Source organism: Loxodonta africana, chromosome 1 (genome assembly GCF_030014295.1).
Source record: "Loxodonta africana isolate mLoxAfr1 chromosome 1, mLoxAfr1.hap2, whole genome shotgun sequence".
NCBI classification, from domain to species: domain Eukaryota; kingdom Metazoa; phylum Chordata; class Mammalia; order Proboscidea; family Elephantidae; genus Loxodonta; species Loxodonta africana.
Window position 1 is genome coordinate 120,526,582 of NC_087342.1, and position 20,174 is coordinate 120,546,755.

General features: G+C 35.8%; 1 protein-coding gene across 14 annotated transcripts in view; it reads right to left on the bottom strand.

The window, feature by feature from the left end:
- DST (dystonin) overlaps window positions 1-20,174 on the bottom strand; it is a 482,507-nt gene that overhangs the window by 45,603 nt on the left and 416,730 nt on the right. For all 14 annotated transcript variants that reach the window (XM_023544665.2, XM_010586936.2, XM_064287505.1 and 11 more), the window contains 8 exons: window positions 12,401-12,520; window positions 12,114-12,221; window positions 9,902-10,120; window positions 5,755-5,958; window positions 4,249-4,480; window positions 3,119-3,345; window positions 1,561-1,683; window positions 1,308-1,409 (listed from right to left, as the gene is read on the bottom strand). In XM_023544665.2, coding sequence (XP_023400433.1) covers window positions 1,308-1,409; window positions 1,561-1,683; window positions 3,119-3,345; window positions 4,249-4,480; window positions 5,755-5,958; window positions 9,902-10,120; window positions 12,114-12,221; window positions 12,401-12,520 — 1,335 coding nt within the window. The remainder of the gene's footprint in view (window positions 1-1,307; window positions 1,410-1,560; window positions 1,684-3,118; window positions 3,346-4,248; window positions 4,481-5,754; window positions 5,959-9,901; window positions 10,121-12,113; window positions 12,222-12,400; window positions 12,521-20,174) is intronic.

The window sequence follows — 20,174 nt, forward strand, 5'->3', positions numbered from 1 at the left end:
TTATTTTACTTTGCAATTAAACCCTGAAACCTCCCTTCTATCTGGAGTCTTTGACATCTAGCTACAGTTACTAAACAGACGTTGCTACTAAAGATGACCAACAGGACCTATGGCTTGCCTTGTTTTTCAAGTAGCAGAAAGTGATTATATAATCCATGGTGTCCTGCCTGTGGCCTTCTGTGGCTAACAGCTCCTGAGGTCAAATGACTGTACATGGTGGTAGTGCCATCTCTAGCCATGGGAGAGAGCACAACTAAGTATCTCACCACAGGTAAGGGAAAACCCTGACCCGGCCTCACAGACAGAGGGCTGGAACACATTTTAGTTACTGGCCATTGCATTCATTGATACCTAACCAGTAAATTATCATTTTGGTTTTAAAAAAAAGGGAGTGGGGTGGAGTGGGGTGGGGTGGGGAGTCATGGTAAGATTTTATTTGCAGTGAATTTTTTCATATACTTCCACAGTTTAAAACATGTTCCAGCTGGCATTAAGCCTGGTTTGTGATATTTATTTTTATAAATATAGAAATGGAGTACATAATCAAAAAGGAAAGTTGTTCCCATCTGAACTTTAAAAATAATATTCACTTGGTGTTATGGAAATATTTAGAAAGGCTTTTTCCATATGGTAGGAAGGATGGCAGATTAAACTTTTGCCAGCCTCTTAGGAAATGGAACAAAGGAAGGTAGGGAGAGAAACATCCCTGAATTGACCTCAGCTGACAAGAGAATTTTTTACATATTAAAAAAAAAGTTAAAGAACTGAATCAGGACCCTTAAGAGATATGAAAAACTATTAAAAGGAATTATATATGTAGAAAAGAAGAAAACACTTTTTACATACCAGATTATGATCTAATAAAATAGAAATCTATTTTAGTACACAGAGAACACTGCCTTCAAATCAAATTTCTTTACTTCTGACTTTAGTTAAACTTGGTGATATTTTTAGATAGTGTTTACCCCTTTCATCTTATTCCACTCAATTTTTGAATGGAACTCAGATTCAATTCCATTTCACTGTCTGGTGCTGAGCCCTTTATGAATAATACCGTGTAGGAACATTTACTTTCATTTAAAAAAAAAAAAGCATTATTTATTTTCAAAGTAAATTTCACTTGATGTATACAGATGTATATATAAGTCTATACACATTTAACTTCACAAATATAATCTAATATTTCTAATAAACTGAAGTAGCCAAGACAATTGCAGGAATGGATCTGTTAACCATTGCATACACACATTGATTAGGACAATTCCACCTTCCAGCTAAGACCAGAGGCCACACTGTAGCACCCTTACCTGCAGTCCATCCTGGTACTGAACGGCAGCCTGCATTGCGTCATCAAGCTTATCAACCCGGTCCTTCCAAGCTTTATTTAGAGAATCCCATGCTGAATTTAACTACAATGTAAACATTAGAACTCTTTCAGTTCTAGTTCATACGTTAAATTTTCAACTACTTCTATTAAATATATTTTAGTTAAAAAATATGTTTTAGTCAACGAAATAAAAAAAAGCATTCTCCTAAAAGTAGAAAGTATGCCAGTTGTACCTCATCTATGCTCTTCTTGACAATGGGTTTGTCGGGTTCACCACACGCGGAGATGAGCTCAGAACCCAGGTTAATAACTATATCCAGCTCTTCCTGCAATCCTTCTATTTCTTCTCTTATGGACTAGAAAAAGAAAATGACAGCCTTGGAATTTTCAGCAAAACTACACTAAAATTAAAAAGATGTGCACAAAATATATTAATGGTAGTTCTAGGAGTGGAATTATGGTCAGTTTTCATTTTCTCCTTTCTGTTTTCTAAGTTACTGCAATAAATGTTTTTCAACAAGAAAACACAACAGAAAAAAAAATTTTTTTAATAAAAATAAGCACCCCTGAGTTGAGTAACAAATGCCAAACGTTTATTATAAAGACAACATTTAATAAATAATTCCATGTAATAAATATAAAAGACAAATTTCTTTTAAAATAACAATACTGAAAAGCATAGGAAGACATTTTGTTTTTCAAACCAACTAATTTGGCAATATATGTTTAAAATACATACAAGTAAAACAGGAATTCAAAGACTTTATAAAAATTAGGATATTTGTTAGTAGATTTAGGGTAATCTATTCTGGGATTTACATTTTATGCCATTACCGTAGGGTCTGTATAGGATAAAAACTTACAATAGAAATGCAGTATTCTATCTTTATATTTTGATCTCCTTGGTTAAATACATTTATTCTTCCCTCAAACATTTAATAAGCATGAACCAAACCCTAAACTAGGCACTGGGGAGAAAAAGGAAAATAGACGTGGTTATTTCCCTCAAGAAGCTCACAGTCCATTAGGAAAAAGAGGTGTAAGCAACGATAAGTCACGCTATGTGTAGGGTCCTTTCCAAGAAGAAAGTGTTACGGGAAAACAGATGGACTAACTCTGCCAAGTACATGAGAGATTTTACAGGGGAGGTAACAATCCATCTGAACCTTAAAGCTTGAACAGGATTTTTCCAGAAGCATGGTAGGAAGAACATTCTAGGATAAGAAAATAAAACGTGCAGAAGTACAGATGGTAAAAATAGCAGAGCAGTTTTGGGAAAAGTCATTATCTAATTACAATGGAAGAGACAGAGCTCGCTGAACAAACAGTAGAAAAATGGTTTTGAAAACATAGGCACAGGCTAGGGTAGGATGTAAAAGGCCACATGCTTTGTTCTAGGGAGCTCTGACTTTATCCAGTAGGTGGTGAATGCCTCTAAGGGGTTTTAAGCAGTGACTCAGTAAGAGCTGATCTAAAGAGACAACTGTCAGTAAGGTTAGAAGTGTGGCAAGGGTAGAGACATGGCAGGCAGGGACACTACCATGAATTACCTTGGAAGCCAAAGGAAGACATAACAAGGCCCTGAAACAACACACAAGCAGTGGAGACGGAGAGAAAAATTTAAAATGTACACTCTCCAAGTGAAATCTATACATGTTCCCTACCTCATGCCATTATCATTGGACATTCCATTTTAAGGAATTTAAGAGTAATTCCTACGGTTAACCAAAGCAATCCAGTTTCACTATGCCACAACTTATTATTTAACTTGGAATGAGGTTTTTTGTTTACCTCTGCTGCTTCCTGTTGCTGTTTTACTACTGAGGGATCAATTCCAGGATCCTCCAGGTCTCGGATGAAATCTTGAGTATCTTTAGTGGTGACTACCAGTGACATGTGATCACACCAGAACTTTTCTGCTAGTTCCATTACATCCAGTAGTTTAGCTTCCCTTTCTTCCACCAGTGTGTGTATGTTCTCCCAGATCAAAACCATTCGGTCAAGCTTATCTTGAACAGCTATGGAACAAAACAGTGTCAACAAATCTGTACGTCAGCCTTACTTGAGCAATAAGAGCAGACTGTTTTAATTCACATAAAAAGCGTTAATTTAATTTGTTAAGTACCTAAAATTGGGCCAAATTTTGGTTGACTCCAGTCTAGTGGGTGTCATTGGGCCCAAGAGCCTATCTCAGACAATGAAAGATCTAAGGGTCTCCTCATCCTCCTGAACCAAGGCTCTTTCTGACAAAAGTGGATGCTCAAAGCTAGGTGAGCTCAGAATAGACTCACAAGGTTTTCAAGTTAACCAAAGCTGGCCTTAATCCCAAAGGAAGTGAAATAACTACCCAAAGAAGTTTATTCTTTAATTATACTTCCAAATCAAGAATAAAGTTGTCTGTTCAGGTCCAAGAATTTAACATTGTAGGTTATGTATTTTAGCCTTGTTTCTACAGTACCCTTACCACAAATTTCCACTAAACTCTGCACATGCTTCCCCCTTTTGGCCCTCAGCTCACATCTCTAAGGTGGCTCACTGCAGTCATGGTTGCCATTACAGCGGTTACGGGATGAAAGGTGGAATACATTTTATGTAAGGTAGTACACTCTGTAATAGCAACAAAAACCTCTAGATGTAGTCTTATTAGCATCATCCTTTAACCAACTAGTCTAAGAGGCCTGGATAACACAATTTTTGTATAATGGAACACTTTGTATTTAACTGATTGATTTCACAAGCAAAGGAAGACATTAACAAGGTATTTATGTACACGGTCCTTCAATCACAAACACATCGTATTTGTAACACCTTTTCTAGGAGCTGGCTTTTTTTTATGCAACTGGACTGTCAGTAAACAGCATGAAATTTTGGAATTGTTTCAAAAGTAAAGTTTCACTGTTTCCATATTCTAAAAATATTACCTTTGGCAGATAAGTCTTTATCAGTGCCCCCAGACCGAGCAATCATTTCCTCTCCTCTCTGTTTAAGAGTTTCATACAATGGTTGTAGCTTCTCCATGTCTACTGACACATTCTTATTTTCACTGATCTGTTCCTTAATCTTCTCGACCTCGGCAGAGATAGACGGTGGCTGCCTCAAACGCTCCACGATGCGTTCCAGACTCTCAATGATCTGATCTATCTTGTCATGGAACTAGGAGTAAAACAGAGGGACTGTTTACAAGAAAAATTATTTGTAATGCCCAATGTGAAATTTAAATGAAAAAAATCATCTACTAAATGCCACAATCAAGCATTTAATCCTCGCACTAAGATCTCTCTCTCTTGAGCAACATATTCATCCAAAGACACATCCAGCTGATGTTTGAAGACATTTGCTAAAATCATGACTTGTATGCATCTCTCTGCTTCACACTGCTTATACAGACCAGGCTTAGTTTCTTATAGATAACTGAGTGTACTCAGTAAGAAAGGGTACGCATTAATACATAATTGTGCCATCTGGCAGCAGCATCTTACAGCATCTTACCTGTTGTTTCATCTTATCATAATTCAAATTAACTTTAAAAATTAAGTTCAATAAACTGGCTACTTGGCTATCAAAAGTTTTTGACTGTTTTATTTATTTTTCACTGATTATTTTGAAATCCTGAAAGGTTACTTATTAAACGTAAAATCGAGGACAGTTCTGATTAGATCAAAGGGGCTCCTTAAGTTATACATTCTCTGAACTGCAAAAAGTTTAAAAAAGTAAACAAAACAAAAACTTCTCCAATGCTGGATCAGAAATTTGTATTTAATTCATGGTCAAAAACATAATCAGATGCATGAAAGAATTTTTAGATTTTGTTTGCAAAGGTACCACAATTACACAAAGCTATAAAAACTTCTTCAATCACAGATTCTATACTACCCTCAAACTTTAGAAAAACACTGAGTGGGATTACAGAAAATGGACCACCCTAATGCCTGCATTTATCTATTGATAAAAAAACAAACACTGAAAATTGGAAATCTGTACGTAACTTCAAAATTAAAGTTATTGAAAAAATATATTAAAAAAAATCAATTTCCAACTATATATGATTTTTTTTTTCCTTTTTATTCAACCTATCATTCAGTCTTCCTTCTTGGAAGTGTTTTATTTTTAACAATAACTACACTTTCTTTTATCTCTCCTAATGGTAAATACTGCATTCCACTCAAGATGAACATTCAATATTTGGATAATGATGACAACTGTATGTGTCTTAACTCATTTAAAATTATTTTTTGTTGTACCTATAAGCAGGCAGAGAAATATGAGGTCTGGATAGAAGAAAACACCACCTTCCAGACAAAGACATCAATACTCAGAGTTAATGTAATAAATAATTCTAACTGAAATTTAATAGAGAGATCCAGGAAAACATCTTTCCATGCTCTTGTTCAGAGAAGCCCAATTACATTTCTGATGTAAATGATTACCTGAGTGGACTGAGAAATGGCTTCATCCAGTGCCACAGCACGCTTTTTGACATCTTCTTTAATTTGACAGTAAAGGGTGTCGGCTGCCACATACTTCTCTTGGATAGAAAAGCCTTCCCCCGGGCTCAGTTCCAGTAACTGTGGCCCAGTTTTGTTCATCTTATCTATATGAGGCTTGTGCTCGGCTATCAACTCTCGTAGTTGCTATAACAAACCAAACAGTTTCTCAGTATCTCAGGCTCACACTTCCATATTACAGCTGTCTACACCCCCAATGCATCCAGCTGGCAAGAAACTCTAAACAAACACTCTCCCCATCACAGGCATTTAACAAATGATGGCTCTTGCAACTCTTTGCCAGAAGGAGATGGCTCTGACATAAAGAGTAAACAACAGTCTGGTCATGTAAAAGCCTCTTTAAGGGCATACACAAAAATGCTGGTAGAGTGAAACAATGAATCACAGTTCATTACGCATTTCATACCAAGAGCAGAACATTTTGACAAGAGTATGAGCGAAGGGTCATAACACATAAAAGGATTCAAAACTCATTATGTCCCCACTCTACAGAGACCAAGCTAAAACTCTTGGTGTCCCTTTCTGCACACTCATCATATGTATAAAAACATTATAAAGAAAGAAGAGAGGGAGGAATGGGAGCTCAGTAGAAGGCAGACACAATGCTGAGAGAAAAAATCTATAAAGGGAAGGTAGTGTGACATAGGCCTACAAGACATTGTATTTATACATGTGAACTACCATAGCATGTATGCATATATATTACATGAATCCATTTTATGCATTTATGTATTTTATGTATATTCTATGTATATATGATATTACATATATGCATATAGATGAATGAATTTCTAGTTACTTTAAAATATTAAAGGCTACAACGGTAATATATCAATGAAACACACAGATACATATCGAGTGTTATTTATAAGGTGTATTTAAGGAAAAATGTGCAACATATGAATAGTTTGTCTAATTTTGTCATCTAATGAAGAGATACAATATTTACACTAATGGCTCAGTGTGTAATCTAAGTGGAACCCCTCTCCTTCTAATCAATGACCAGAACCCTGAATAAAACTGAAATATCTACATTCCAGGTATTCTAGGGCCTCTACCGAGCAATTTCTAATGGACTAAATCCAACATCACTCTCAGGGAAAGGCCTGTCTTTCCTGCAGGTTTCTCTGAGGCTGGCCTCTGTGCATTGAGGAGCCTTCCACCTGTACTAGATAATTGATTAGGCTCCCTAATCAGCAGGTCCTTGTCCTCACCAGAAAGTGTGTCTCCAAACTGTTTTATGTTGCTATTAGGTGCCATCGAGTCAATTTTGACTCACAGCGACCCCATGTGACAGAGCAGAACTGCCCCCATAGGGTTTTCTAGACGGTAATCTTTATGGAAGAAGCCCTGATGGTGCAGTGGTTAAGCACTCAGCTGCTGATGGAAAGGGAGAAAGATGTGGCAGTCTGCTTCCATAAAGATTTACAGCCTTGGAAACCTTATGGGGCAGTTCTACTCTGTCCTAGAGGGCTGCTATGAGCTGGAATTGACTCAGTGGCAATGGGTTTGGCTTTCTTGGTTTAAATCTTTACAGAAGCAGATTGCCAGGTCTTTCTCCCATGGAGTGGCTGGTTGGGTTCCTACTGCCAACCTTTTGGTTAGCAGCCAAGCACTTAACTGTTACACCACCAGGGCTCTTTGTTTGCCATCTAGCCCATAACAAAACTTCTCTGAGAGAAATTACATTCAGAAAAGATAGTCTAGGGACATGCTATTAATCTTTTCCTATAAATATTTTGTTTCTATCATTCATCAGTAAGAATAACCAGGAAGGCCACATGCCTAGATTTTTACTGGAGGTGACCACTAAAATCAGTCACATAAATTATTTTGAGAAATTGTGTTCTTAAAATTGTGTACATTATGTCATTAACTATCCCCTATGTCATAAACTATTTTTGAAGATTTCCTGAAGGTTGCCTCAAACCCCTTTTGGAAAAGGGTTAAATAAAAGCAAATTTAATTTAAAAAAGGCAGAGGGGGGCGGGTCCAACCCAACATTCTACACACAAGGATGTGGTATGGTCGTGTCTGCAGTTTAGCTCCTGTGTGTTCCAGGCTGAAGTGTTATTTTGTTGTTGTTTTTTGTTTGTTTGTTTCATATAATTAGCTCATATCTTTCTGCTGCTTTACAAAATGAAGTAGTAGTGGTAATATCAGCTAATAATATGATCTCATGGAAAAAGAGAGCTTATAGATGTTACACATATTCTAGTTTCAGTATTCTGTAAGACATCCTTGGAAAATGAGCTTATACTTTGAGTTATCAGGAGACTCTCAAATGAAAGGAAAGATCTCTACTGAGATGTCTTAAGTTGTCTGGAATACCAGTAGATATCAGCTGTGCAGCACACTATGAGACATCTTACCTTGGAGAGTAGGGAGATTAGTTTTTTTTTAGGCCATTCCATGACAGACAAGAGAACACTTACTTGATACCTACTGGGGCATGCATGTGCATGGGGAAGGGGCCCAAGAGGAGACGCCTTTTGCCTCATATGTGACAAAACGATTCCTGGTGACATACTAACACAGGAGTCCAGTCAGGCTAGATACACTTAGTATGAACATAAAATATCTGTCACTTAGTAACATACTTTTTGGAGCCATTTTTAATTCCTGGCCCCAGAAACTACAAGATCTTCCTAAAAACAGCAGGAAAGGATGCTAAAGAGTGTAAGAAGAAATGTTGTTCTAGAAGACTGCAAATATTCTCAAACAGAGAATCTTTTAGTATGAACAATCATAAATTTGTTTTGAGAACTTCAAGATTACTCAAAAAAAAAGGAAAAGGAACTCAATTTGGCAATTTTCAGTTCACTAATAGGCCTCACTATACTATCTGATGTTATGCTAGAAAGAACAAAGTCATTCAACATTACCCCAGAGCAAAAGAAATCCATGCAGTGTTTTACATTAAAAATTATTAAGTGGGTAGATGAATATTTCTGCCACAAATAAATCTTTATACTAAAATTAAATCCAGTTCTACATACTTTGTCTTTCTCCTGCTGAATGATTTAGATAGGACTCTAGAAAATTTCTATTTTGCATTAATTAAAGTGCCCTCTAAAGCTCTCTTCTAAACAAATACTTCATTTAGAGATACGTATTCTTCAATAACAATGGCAGTACATTTAAAAAAGTAAACAAACAAGATGACTAAGCCACATATTTCAAACAATGATGTAATATAACCTGAGTTAAACTTTATATACACACACACACATACACTGATTAGTCTCAGAGTACATCTTGTACAGATCTGGGAAAGCAACTAGGTTTGCAAGTCCATAAATAGCAAGAACTCTAGATTTTTTTTCTGACAGTCTTGACCCTCTCTTACCCAAACCCTTGCAAAATTTTAAGTCATTTTAAAATCTAAGTGACTACTGAAACAAGGGCTTCATGATGCCATTTTGTATATGTTTAAAACATGACACATTTGCAGATGTAAGCTGCACTTAGTTTACTCATCTACCGTTGTAGGAACAAACGACTTCAGAAAGAGTTGTACGTTTATGGGTAGGGAGGGGAAAGGAAAACAATTTGTCTTTACACTTCAGTAGTTTTCCTTTTCACAGAGCTGGCTTTCATGATATTGCTATTTTGACATATCGACTATATAGTACATTTTCTCTAAGTTCAATAGTCTTATCTGCATGATGTCTCTTCATGTATTTCTACTCCTCACTTACATTGTAGATGGCTCTAACCACTACATATAAGGTGCAAAACTCAGTCAACATGTGTAAGTTGAAAGCACTTCAAAAGCTTAATTCTCTAAAACTTTAAAATGAGAATTTTGTTTTTCTACCCCTTGGTTTTTAAACTGATACTATTCCAAAGAAATGGAGATGTAATCAATGACACACATGAAGTAGTCTACCCATATAAGTCTTCTCACTGTAACAATGACAACAGTCAAGCAACTAACTATAAGGTAAGCAAATCATGCAGGCCAAAATACAGTATTACAAAAATGTTCTAATCATGTAAGGTGTCCAACAGCACCATAGAACATCATTAAATGGGGAATACAACATTCTGTATTACACTAGCTTACCCGATGTTCTTCCTGTTGCTGTCTTAGAGTTTCATATTCCAGAGCTGGTGCAGGAAGCTGAGAGACGATTCTTTGTGTTTCTGTCAGCCATGGCCAAAGTTCTTCATACGTTTCCCAGAACTGGTTAACCAGGGACTGTGCCCGCTCTAGCTGCAGATACCTCTCCGAGTTTATCTGGCAGATGGCATCATAGTTCTTCAATATTTTGTCTAGTTTTTTCTAGAAAATAAGATGAAATGTATTTAATGGTAGGCCAAGCAGCACATATTTTCCAGAATGCTTTGTCCAGTACTGTATGCCCGGCACGGAGTAGGGATGCAACAAATGTATGTTCAATCAATCAATCAGTATGATCTAGACTTTGTTTTTACGTATAAAAGTTCAGTTTAAATTAAAGAAAGGCCTCACGTTTTTATGGATAAAACAATGAGCTCTCCAAACATAATAACGCAAACTTTTCCAGCCATGCTTACAATGTCTTCTACTTCTAGGCCAAAAAAACAAATTTCATAGGATTCTGGCAACATTTATATAGCTTTCTGGAAAGAAATAAGGGCTGCCTTTTGTAAATAAAATTTTAAGAGGAACTGCTAGTCAACAAAATTATTTACATATATTAGAATCAAAGTAGAACATTATGATATGCATTGATGCCTAAGCAGACACAATGATCTAGATTACGGTATAAATTTAAATCATAAACTAACAGCAGGAGAGAAGCACAACAGAATCTCCACAAACCACAGAATGACAGAAGTGATTTCATAGTGATCTGAAGGGCATGGATACAACGTTTCCCAGTGCATTTTAGTTTTCTCTGGAAGAAGCACACTCAATTCTTGCCTTAAAAAAAATCACTGACTTGAGTGAATACTAAAGATCGATTCAGATCAACCTACAGAAAACGTAGTACCCATATGAAGCTGTTCAGGGTCCGTGAGGCACAAGTAAGACACAGACAAACCTTTGAGTGGTAAAAACCAATTTTAAATCTGGGTTCAATAATATTTAGAAAAATAAGAAATATTTTCTTCAGAAAATACTTTGTTTAGAAAGCCTTTTATAATCATATTCCTACAAACAGGGAAAACTGACGAAGTTACACAAAGAGAACAGAGAAGTTTCTTATTATGATGATACTAGTTAACATTTACTAAGCATATTCTTAATATTAATATTCCTGAGCATTAATAAATGTCAGACAGTCACACACGTTTTATGTGTAATAACATAATTTTACAACAACCCCATGAGATAAGTTATTACTATTTTATGCCTATTTTATAGATGATGAAAATTAGGTATAACATAAATTGCCCAAGATCACACAGCTAGTGTGGCGGGGCCAAGGTTTCAAACCCAGGGAATCAGGCTTAGAGTCTCTCAGAAATTTGATATATTTTTTGGTGTCTGAATCTTTGCAAAAATAATGAAGCAAAGATTCAATTATAAACAAGTGAATTACCATTATGGAGTGTAAATATAAGAAAAGTAATAATATATGGTGTACATTCTAAGATATTATCTATGGTGTACCTTGAAAGCAATATATGCCCTTTAAAATGTGATCTTAGGAATAGATATTTGTACAATTTTCTTGCCACAGAACATTTTCCTATCAAGAACACAAATGCACATTAATTTCTTTAAGCTGCTCTGATGTCTGAATATGAATTGAGATCAGACGTTTTTATTTGTGGCTTGTTTTCCAACAATTTAAAGGATTGTTAAAATTACACAAACTGGAGGTTTCCTTAATTATTCAGCTCATAGTTTTCCTGTGTAGCTTACTGTGACTTCATACGGAATCGATTTCAGCATTAGAGGGAGCCACATAGATCTTAATTTTGTTTCAGCTTAAGAGGCCCAAATGTTCCCGAAGCATATGAACAACAGTTGACAGATACGATAATAACATTTTATACTGATAGTAATGGTAATAACACAGCTAACATTAATCAAATGCTTATTCTGTTCCAGTTACCCAGTGACTCAAACCTTAATAGCTTTTATACCGATTAAGAAAGATTGTTCTCATGGTGTTTCCCTAAGGAATATTCCTCTCACTGCTATTCTGGTAAGCTTGAAAAATGACTTATTTAAAACTAATGATTTAGCTACTTAAATGGCAGCTGTGGAGAATGGGAAAGTGCTTTTTAGGATTTTCTAAAAGCTCAACCCATGCTGTTTATTCACACAGACAAGATTATACCTTCATTGATTGCTTTTCCTCTTCACTGCATGTGGTCATGATTTTATCCCCAGATTTAACAAGTTCATCAATAATATCCTTGTGTCTCAAAATCTCCATGGTGAATGTCTGTGATTTACCAAAATAAAGTTTAAAAAAAAAAAGAGAGAAGGATCTTGTGACTAAAATGAAAACAATTATATAAAGCAGTTAAGGAGTCTTGAAAAGTAAATCACGAAAGTACATTTTCAAGACTTAGCACATACTATCAAATAATTTAGATGGCAACTGGAAATGTATTTCTTCACCTTTTGAACCTGCAGCTGAGCAGAGGTCTGGTCTTGCTCAAGCCTGATATCACCCAAAGACATCAATTTCTTTTCTGTTTCAGTTATCCAGGATAACTCGGCATCAGCCGCTTGGTCAAACTAAACAAAAGATAAATAATTAGGTCAGCAAGTTCCTGTAAGTGGTGCCAGAAAAATACCTATCGACATTTCTTTTAAATATCCTTATTACACAAGTGGAAAATCTGAGCCTATCTCTTCATAGCATCCAGAAATAATTCGTGATAATGACTGAAGTTACAAAAAAAGAACTCTCCATAGAATAAACATAAGACCTTACAACATGTTGAATCCCTAACCTTCTTTTCTAGTATTCTTAAGAATTTTCTCCTTGGGAATACTATCCAATTCTATCAGTGATCAAAGTAAACAGCTGGAGTCTAGGCTCAGTCTTTCTATCATTTCATCCATCACCTTAAATCATATGATATGCAGACAGTATTCAGCTATCAAAGCATATGATTCCTAGCAAATAATGAAATATTCCCATGTATTTATACATACACATACTAAATGTGTGTATAAGTGTATGTGTGCATATGTGTCTCTAAATATGCAGAATATATTTCCAAGTGACTCGGGTAATTTTCAAACATCTTATTTAATAATGGCAGAAAACATTTTCAAGAGCATTCTTAAATATTTTAAAACATTTTATTTTCCTGATTATAACAGTAATTCATGAGAATGGTAGAAATTCATAAAATACATAAAAATATACAGAAGAAAATTAAGATTCCTCATAATTTTCCCACTTGGAGTTAACTCTGTTGGTATTTCAGTGAATTTTCTTCCAGAAGTTGAAAGACAAAGATTTGTTAAGGTCTGAGATAGTAGTGTAAAAAACGTGTCATATCCTGTTTTTTTTTTTTTCATTTCATATTCTTTTAATCATGATTTTTAAATAACATGATTGTATTCTAGCATACCTGGATATTTTCATTTAGACACTCTGCATATTTTTGCTATTATTACATAAACAACCCTGTAATAAACATCCCTGAGCATAAATCTCTGCTGACATCTCTAATTAGTTCCTTAGGGTAGAATCCTAGAAGATGGCTTCGAAATCAAATGGTATGAACATTTTCAAGACTTTGGATCAGATAAACTCCACTGTCTTCCAGGGCCATGCACTAATGATAGATGGTAACTGAACAGTAGCCTCAGTTGGGAGATTTAATGAGGAATGGACATTGTAGGTATCTGATGCGAGTGTTACCAGATCTTCTATTTTTTAAGAGAACCTGGAAATCTAAATGAGGGATGTGGGGTGTGGGGCAATAAGGAGGAGAAAAGAAGGGTGGCGATAACAAATGAGATTGCTGAATAATTCTTCCTTTTAAAACATTATGCAACACTATGTGGACTTACAGGGAAGATGTAGTAGACGTACTTTTCCCTGTTTTTGTTATAAGCGTACCTAAAAAGACTCCATGTTATATATAAAATAAACATTAGAAAAAGATCCTGAACTTCTACTTAAAGCACGATAAAAATTATTAAAAAAAAAAAAAAAAAGATTCTGAAAGGTGGAGAAGGCAGAACGACTACAGATATTGGGACTAGAGTAACAACATGGTGGTGAGTTCCTTGATTTTTGTTTTTGCCTCATAAATACCAGCCTGGATATTGGGAAAGACAGCATCCAGGAAACACCCACAGCTACAAGCAAAAAACAAAACAAAACATGCAAACAAAACACTCCAATAAAAGCCTGCTCTGTTTTAGCCAAAATACCAGGTAAGTGACAACTTAGTGAAACAGAAAACTTTTAGGCGGTAACAGCTCTACTCCAAGAAACACTACAGAAAAACTGTGGCCCTAGTCATAACCATGCCAACAAAGGCTAAGTACAGAACTTAGAGTTCTGCCCTCATAAAGCTATAACAAGGTACTCCAACACCCTACCGGGGTGATGTCACTGAGTGGGGAACATGGACTTCTACCTCCAAGTCTCGTAACACAATAACCAAAATAGTGAAACCACCACCAAATGCTGACAAGGAGGCACAGAAGCTAGATTACTCAGATTTTGCTGGTGGAAATATAAAATGGCATAAAAACCTACTGCCATCGAGTCGATTCCGACTCATAGCGACCCTGTAGGATGAAGTAGGTTTCCAAGGAGCGGCTGGTGGATTCAAACTGCCTATCTTTTGGTTAGCAGCCCAGCTCTTAACCACTGTACTACCAGGGTTCCCATAAAATGAAACAGCCAATCTCAAAAACACTTTAGCAGTTTCTCTGAAAACTAAACATACAACTACCATGTGACCCAGCATTTGCACGCCTGGGCATTTATCCCAGAGAAATGATGACTTAAGTTCACACAAAAACCTATACATGAATGTTTACAGCAGCTTTTTTTGCAATAGTGCCAAACTGGAAACAACCTGTATGTCCTCAATGGGTGAATGGTTAAACAAACTGTGTGCAATACTACTCAGCATAAAAAGGAATGAAGTATTGATACATGTAACAACTTGCACAGGTCTCCAGGGAATTACACTGAGCAAAATATTCTGATCCCACCAGGTACATAAAGTATGTTTCCATTTATATAACACTGTTGAAATGATATTATAAAAATGGAGAACAGATTAATGGCTGCCAGGGGCTAAAGAGGGGATGAAGGTGAGACAGAAGTAGGTGTGGCTCTATTTCCACACCAGGGGTCCTTGTAGTGATGGAAATGCTTTGCATCCTGACTACACAGATGTCAAGATTCTGCCTGAGATTCTGTATTATAATTTCATGAGATATTACCATTGGGGAAAATGGATAGAGTACAATGGGATTGCTCTGTATTATTTCTTATAACTGCACGTAAATCTATAATTATCTTGAAAGTTTAATTAAAAAAAACACTGTGCAGGTTACCTCTCACCTGTAAGTTCCTACTAGCATTTTCATTTTTTAGATACATATTGCCAAATCGCCCTTAAGATAGGCTGTGCTAATTTACTGCTTCATTTCTGTAGCTGAGTTTTGCTACACCCTCATCAACATGGGATATAATTTATTTTTTAATAATACTTGTCAGTTTTATACATGGACTTTTTTAGTTCAAAGGAAATAACCTGCCAACAATAACCTGACAGAAACATTAACAACACTGATTAAGAGTATTGCTATGGCTACAATCCAAAAAAAACAGATGGAAGTGGAAGAAAATATATAATAATATCATTAAACTATTATTTAAAATTTTTCCTATGTATCATGAACCCACTTGATTTCATCTTTACCAAATAATTAATAAATGAATGACTGAGTGAATAAATAAAAAAAATCTCAGATACTTGCAGGCCATTTTTTTTTTTAGTCAATAGTGAGATAGAAAAAAAAAATTTTAATAAGAATAATCTAAATAACAGGCCCAAGCCAGAAATATAATAGGAGTAAAAATAATAAATTTACATTTACCTTAAAAAACTCAACTGTATAAGGATAGGGCAGGGAAGACATGACTTAACATAGCTCTACAGAACAATTCCTAGAAGTGCTTCTTCCCCTAAATCTGAATATAAACTAACACCTATCATGAAACGATGCAAAGTCAGACTCCTTTAAGACAAGGTAGTGTCTGAGCAGCTGTCCCACTGTCATCTGTGATTAGAACACATCTGTGACACTGGGCTCTCTCCTTTGAGTGCCACACTTTTAAGAGGATCACTGACACGCTAAAGTTTTTATGGACAGAAAATCAGAGCTTTGGCCATTAGAGTAAATCAGCTCCAATAAAAGGGCAACACTTCTAAAATGACCCTGTGTATATTTATATATACTTAAGCAGAACTATTTGCGTCTCCTACATTTCTAATCACATTATATATCATTTTAGCGTGAAGCCACATCTAAAAAAAAAAACTTAGCAAAGGGCCTAATGGTTTGCACACGGTGGTGTTAAATAATTTTGTTGATTGCAACAAATCAGAACAATGTGGACTCCAGAAGGAATCCTGATAAATAACTTGAAAAAAATCTAAATCTGGTTCAATAATTTTTGTGATGTTACTTGGCTTCAAATGGAGCTACTCATTAGCAGTTATTGATCAATATGAAAGAGAAAAAGAAAAAACTGTCATCGATGAATTTAGAAGTTTTGGTGTAGAAAAAGAAATCCTCGTGAAAAAGAAGTAGAAGAGTCTTCTATGCATCGATTATGAGCTTCGAGCCATATATATTGAAGCTGCAGGCAGAACCTCACTACGTGGACTCATGTAAAGAGTGTAAGACAAAAAAACAGGATAGGCCTTTTCCCCAAGTGTAAATAGTACAAGATCCAAAACCAAACCAAACCCAGTGCCGTCAAGTCGATTCTGACTCATAGCGACCCTACAGGACAGAGTAGGACTGCCCCATAGAGTTTCCAAGGAGCGTCTGGCAGATCCGAACTGCTGACCCTTTGGTTAGCAGCAATAGCACTTAACCACTACTGCCACCAGGGTTTCCAAATAGTACAAGATATCTGAAAAAAAATTAATAACCACGGATTTTTTTCTATTAGTCCCTGAAATAATAAAGTGACACCACCCTCTTGTTCATGTTCAGGCTATTTTTAGTATTTATATGACAGTAACAAAAAAAAGTCAGGCTGTTAGTGTTAATATTAGTTTAACACTGTGTCTCCTCCTTTAAAGAAAAGTGTCCAGCCAAAAATCAGCATGATGATACTACCAAAGTTGCCCAAACAGAAAGCTGAAACTCAAACAGTGTTTCTTTAACCAAGGCAAATATTTTCTTTACTAAAAGAAAGCAAGAGTTCAAGCAGAAATTTCCTTTGTACCTTCTGAGGAATTAAATTAAATTAGCAAATATTTATTGTTAAGCAACAAATGGAATACCCACTGGGTCTACATTAAGCAATTTATAGTAAACCAAGGTACTTTAGGTATATGACTCACTCAAATGACTTGTTAGCATGTGTATTTTTAATGGACCTAAAAAGTGGCTCAAAACAACTGAAGGACCATATGGACCAGAAAGAGACTCCACCAGTCTGAGACCAGAAGAACTAGAAGCTGCTTGGCTACTACCAATGACTGCCCTGACAGGGAACACAAGAGAGTCCCCAACAGAGCAGGAGAAAAATGTAGAGCAGAATTCAAATTCACATAAAAAGATTAGACTTAATGGTCTGACAGAGACCTGGAGGAACCCCCAAAACTACGGCCCTTGGATGCTTAGTTAACCCAGAACTGAAACCATTCCTGAAGCCCGCTCTTCAGACAAAGATTAAACAGGCCTGTGAAACAAAAAATAATACACGTGAAGAATGTGCTTCTTAGTTTAATCAAGTATATGAGACCAAATGGGCAACTCCTGTCTAAAAGCAGGATGAGAAGGCCGGAAGGGTCAGGAACTGAAAGAATGGGCATGGTGAACCCAGAGTGGAAAAGGGGAGTGTGCTGTCACATTGTGAGGATTGCAACCAATGTCACAAAACAATACGTGTATAAATTTTTGAATGAGAAATTAACTTGAGCTGTAAACTTTCACCTAAAGCACGAATAAAAAAAAAAATTTATCCCAAGGGGATAACTGTACTACTTAGAAAAGATGTAAAATAAAAAAGAAAGTAAAATGTTTTACAGTATTTTTATAGTTGATAACAGGGAGAAAAATAAAGAAATTATCAATCGAGAGAGACTGGTTGAATAAGCTTTAAAGTATTATTAGCCTAAAATAATATGCAACCATAAAAAAAAGAAACTGTATACGTTTCCATACCCTTACACTGAAAATACACAAAATGTATAGTTAAACAAAGAAAATAGTTACAAAAAAATAAATGTTGCTCCTTATGCAACCTTGACACATCCAAAAAAAAAAAAAAAGTGGCTCATTTATATGTGAGCAGCATCATTTGCAATATTACAAGACAAAATTTTAATAATTTACTGCTCATACAAACAGCAAAAGTTAAGTTCAAATAAATTGTAGATAATCTCAGCATCCATAATTTCATTTGGGGAATATTGTATAACTAGTATCAGTGAACCCTAATCATTAACTTTAGTTACTATAACTCCTGTTAAGAGACTCAACAACAAGCATTTCAGAAATTTCCTAAGTTAGTGAAAGACATTTTAAGTGGTTACCTCTATACATTCCTGAAGAAAACACTAAGACAATAATGGCCAGCATTCTACTGAACTCACTGTTCTAAGTATTTAGCATGCAATATCTCCTTTAAGCCTTGCAACAATTGTAAAATATGGGTATTATGTTTGACTCCATTTACGGTCCAGGAAACTGAGGCAGAGAGAAAAATTAACTAATTTACCAAAGATTACCCAGCTAGCGAACACTGAACCTGAGACCAGAACCCCAGAGACCGCACTCTTACCAGCCATGTCATAATGCTTGTTCTTGTGTATGGCTTGGGTTTCATGTATTCAAAATATTCACGTGCCTCAAATACCACAGCACTTAACAAATACTACGTTTTAACTTAATATTTAAAGTTTTCACCAATCTCTGACCACTGCTTTCGCATTTATCCAAAAGGTCTCTGAAGTAGAAATACAAGTTGAAGAAACACAGTGATAAGCAAACCTTGACCTCAAGGACATCCTTTTACTCCCTTCCCCTGGCTGGGGATCTTATCACTTTCTTTTGATTAGCATTTCCTTCCATTTTGCTTCTCATTATTCATAACACAACCCATATTTTCCCACCCTAAACACCTGGAGAGGCTAAACAAATCTTACTTCCTTAGGAGATGTTTCCTTCTGGTTCTTTAAAAGAAGTAAACAGGTGTTATTCTTCTCCAAGGCTCACTTCTAATGACTCAATTTTAATTGCACCCAAAACCACAAACCCATGGGCCTTTATATCAAGGTTACTATGGGGCCCACTTAAATAAGCCAAGTAATTAGCCTTGCAGAAGAGTGCCTGTGATTCCCGAGCCCAGTAAGTTACATGCATTTTAGCAACTTCTGACAATTGTACATTTCTAAGATTTTTTTTTTTTTAAGAAGCAGGGGACAATTAACTGCTCTGGGCATAAACAATCAAGGTGGTCTGAAGTCCAGCTACAAGTCTGTACATTTTCTAAGCAAAAGCGCCTTTTTTCATTTCCACATGGCTCATGTGGTTCAATTTGCAATTAAAGAAAGGAAACAACAAAAATATGCTACACTCTATGTAGGTTTACAATGCAAAAATATGTGCAGCTTCTAACTCAGATAACGGCATGTACTGTGAGAAAGAAGGCAGTTGTTTGTTTGTTTTTTTAAAGTTCCCCATCACTCTTTATTTACTAAGCTGCCTTGTTCCACTCAGTTTTTCCCAAAAGTAATGAATAGGCTCCATTCTTTTTTAAAAAGAATATCCTCTTTAGAATATCAACATCTGCAAATCTGTAGTCAGATCTGAGGGCTTGTTGAGTAGTAATGCCACATGCATACAGTGTTCACTCAGTTGTCCATAACTGAGGCTGTTCAACTATTTCCCCCAAAATAAAAGTCATCACTCAAATTTATATAGGGCCCTTGTCCCTGTGGATGCAAAATTCAATTGCACATCTTTTCAAAGCTGTTACTGGGAATGTAGGATTAACATGAAAATCTAACCATATCAAATCAGAACTTTTCTTTTAAAACTTTATACAGGATGGGAATAAACAATATGCCAATTACAAGATATCTGTATGCTCCTTTCTCTTCTTCTCTCAAATGTTAATTCTTTCCCATGTTTTTCTGGGCATCTTCGTTCACGTTGATGG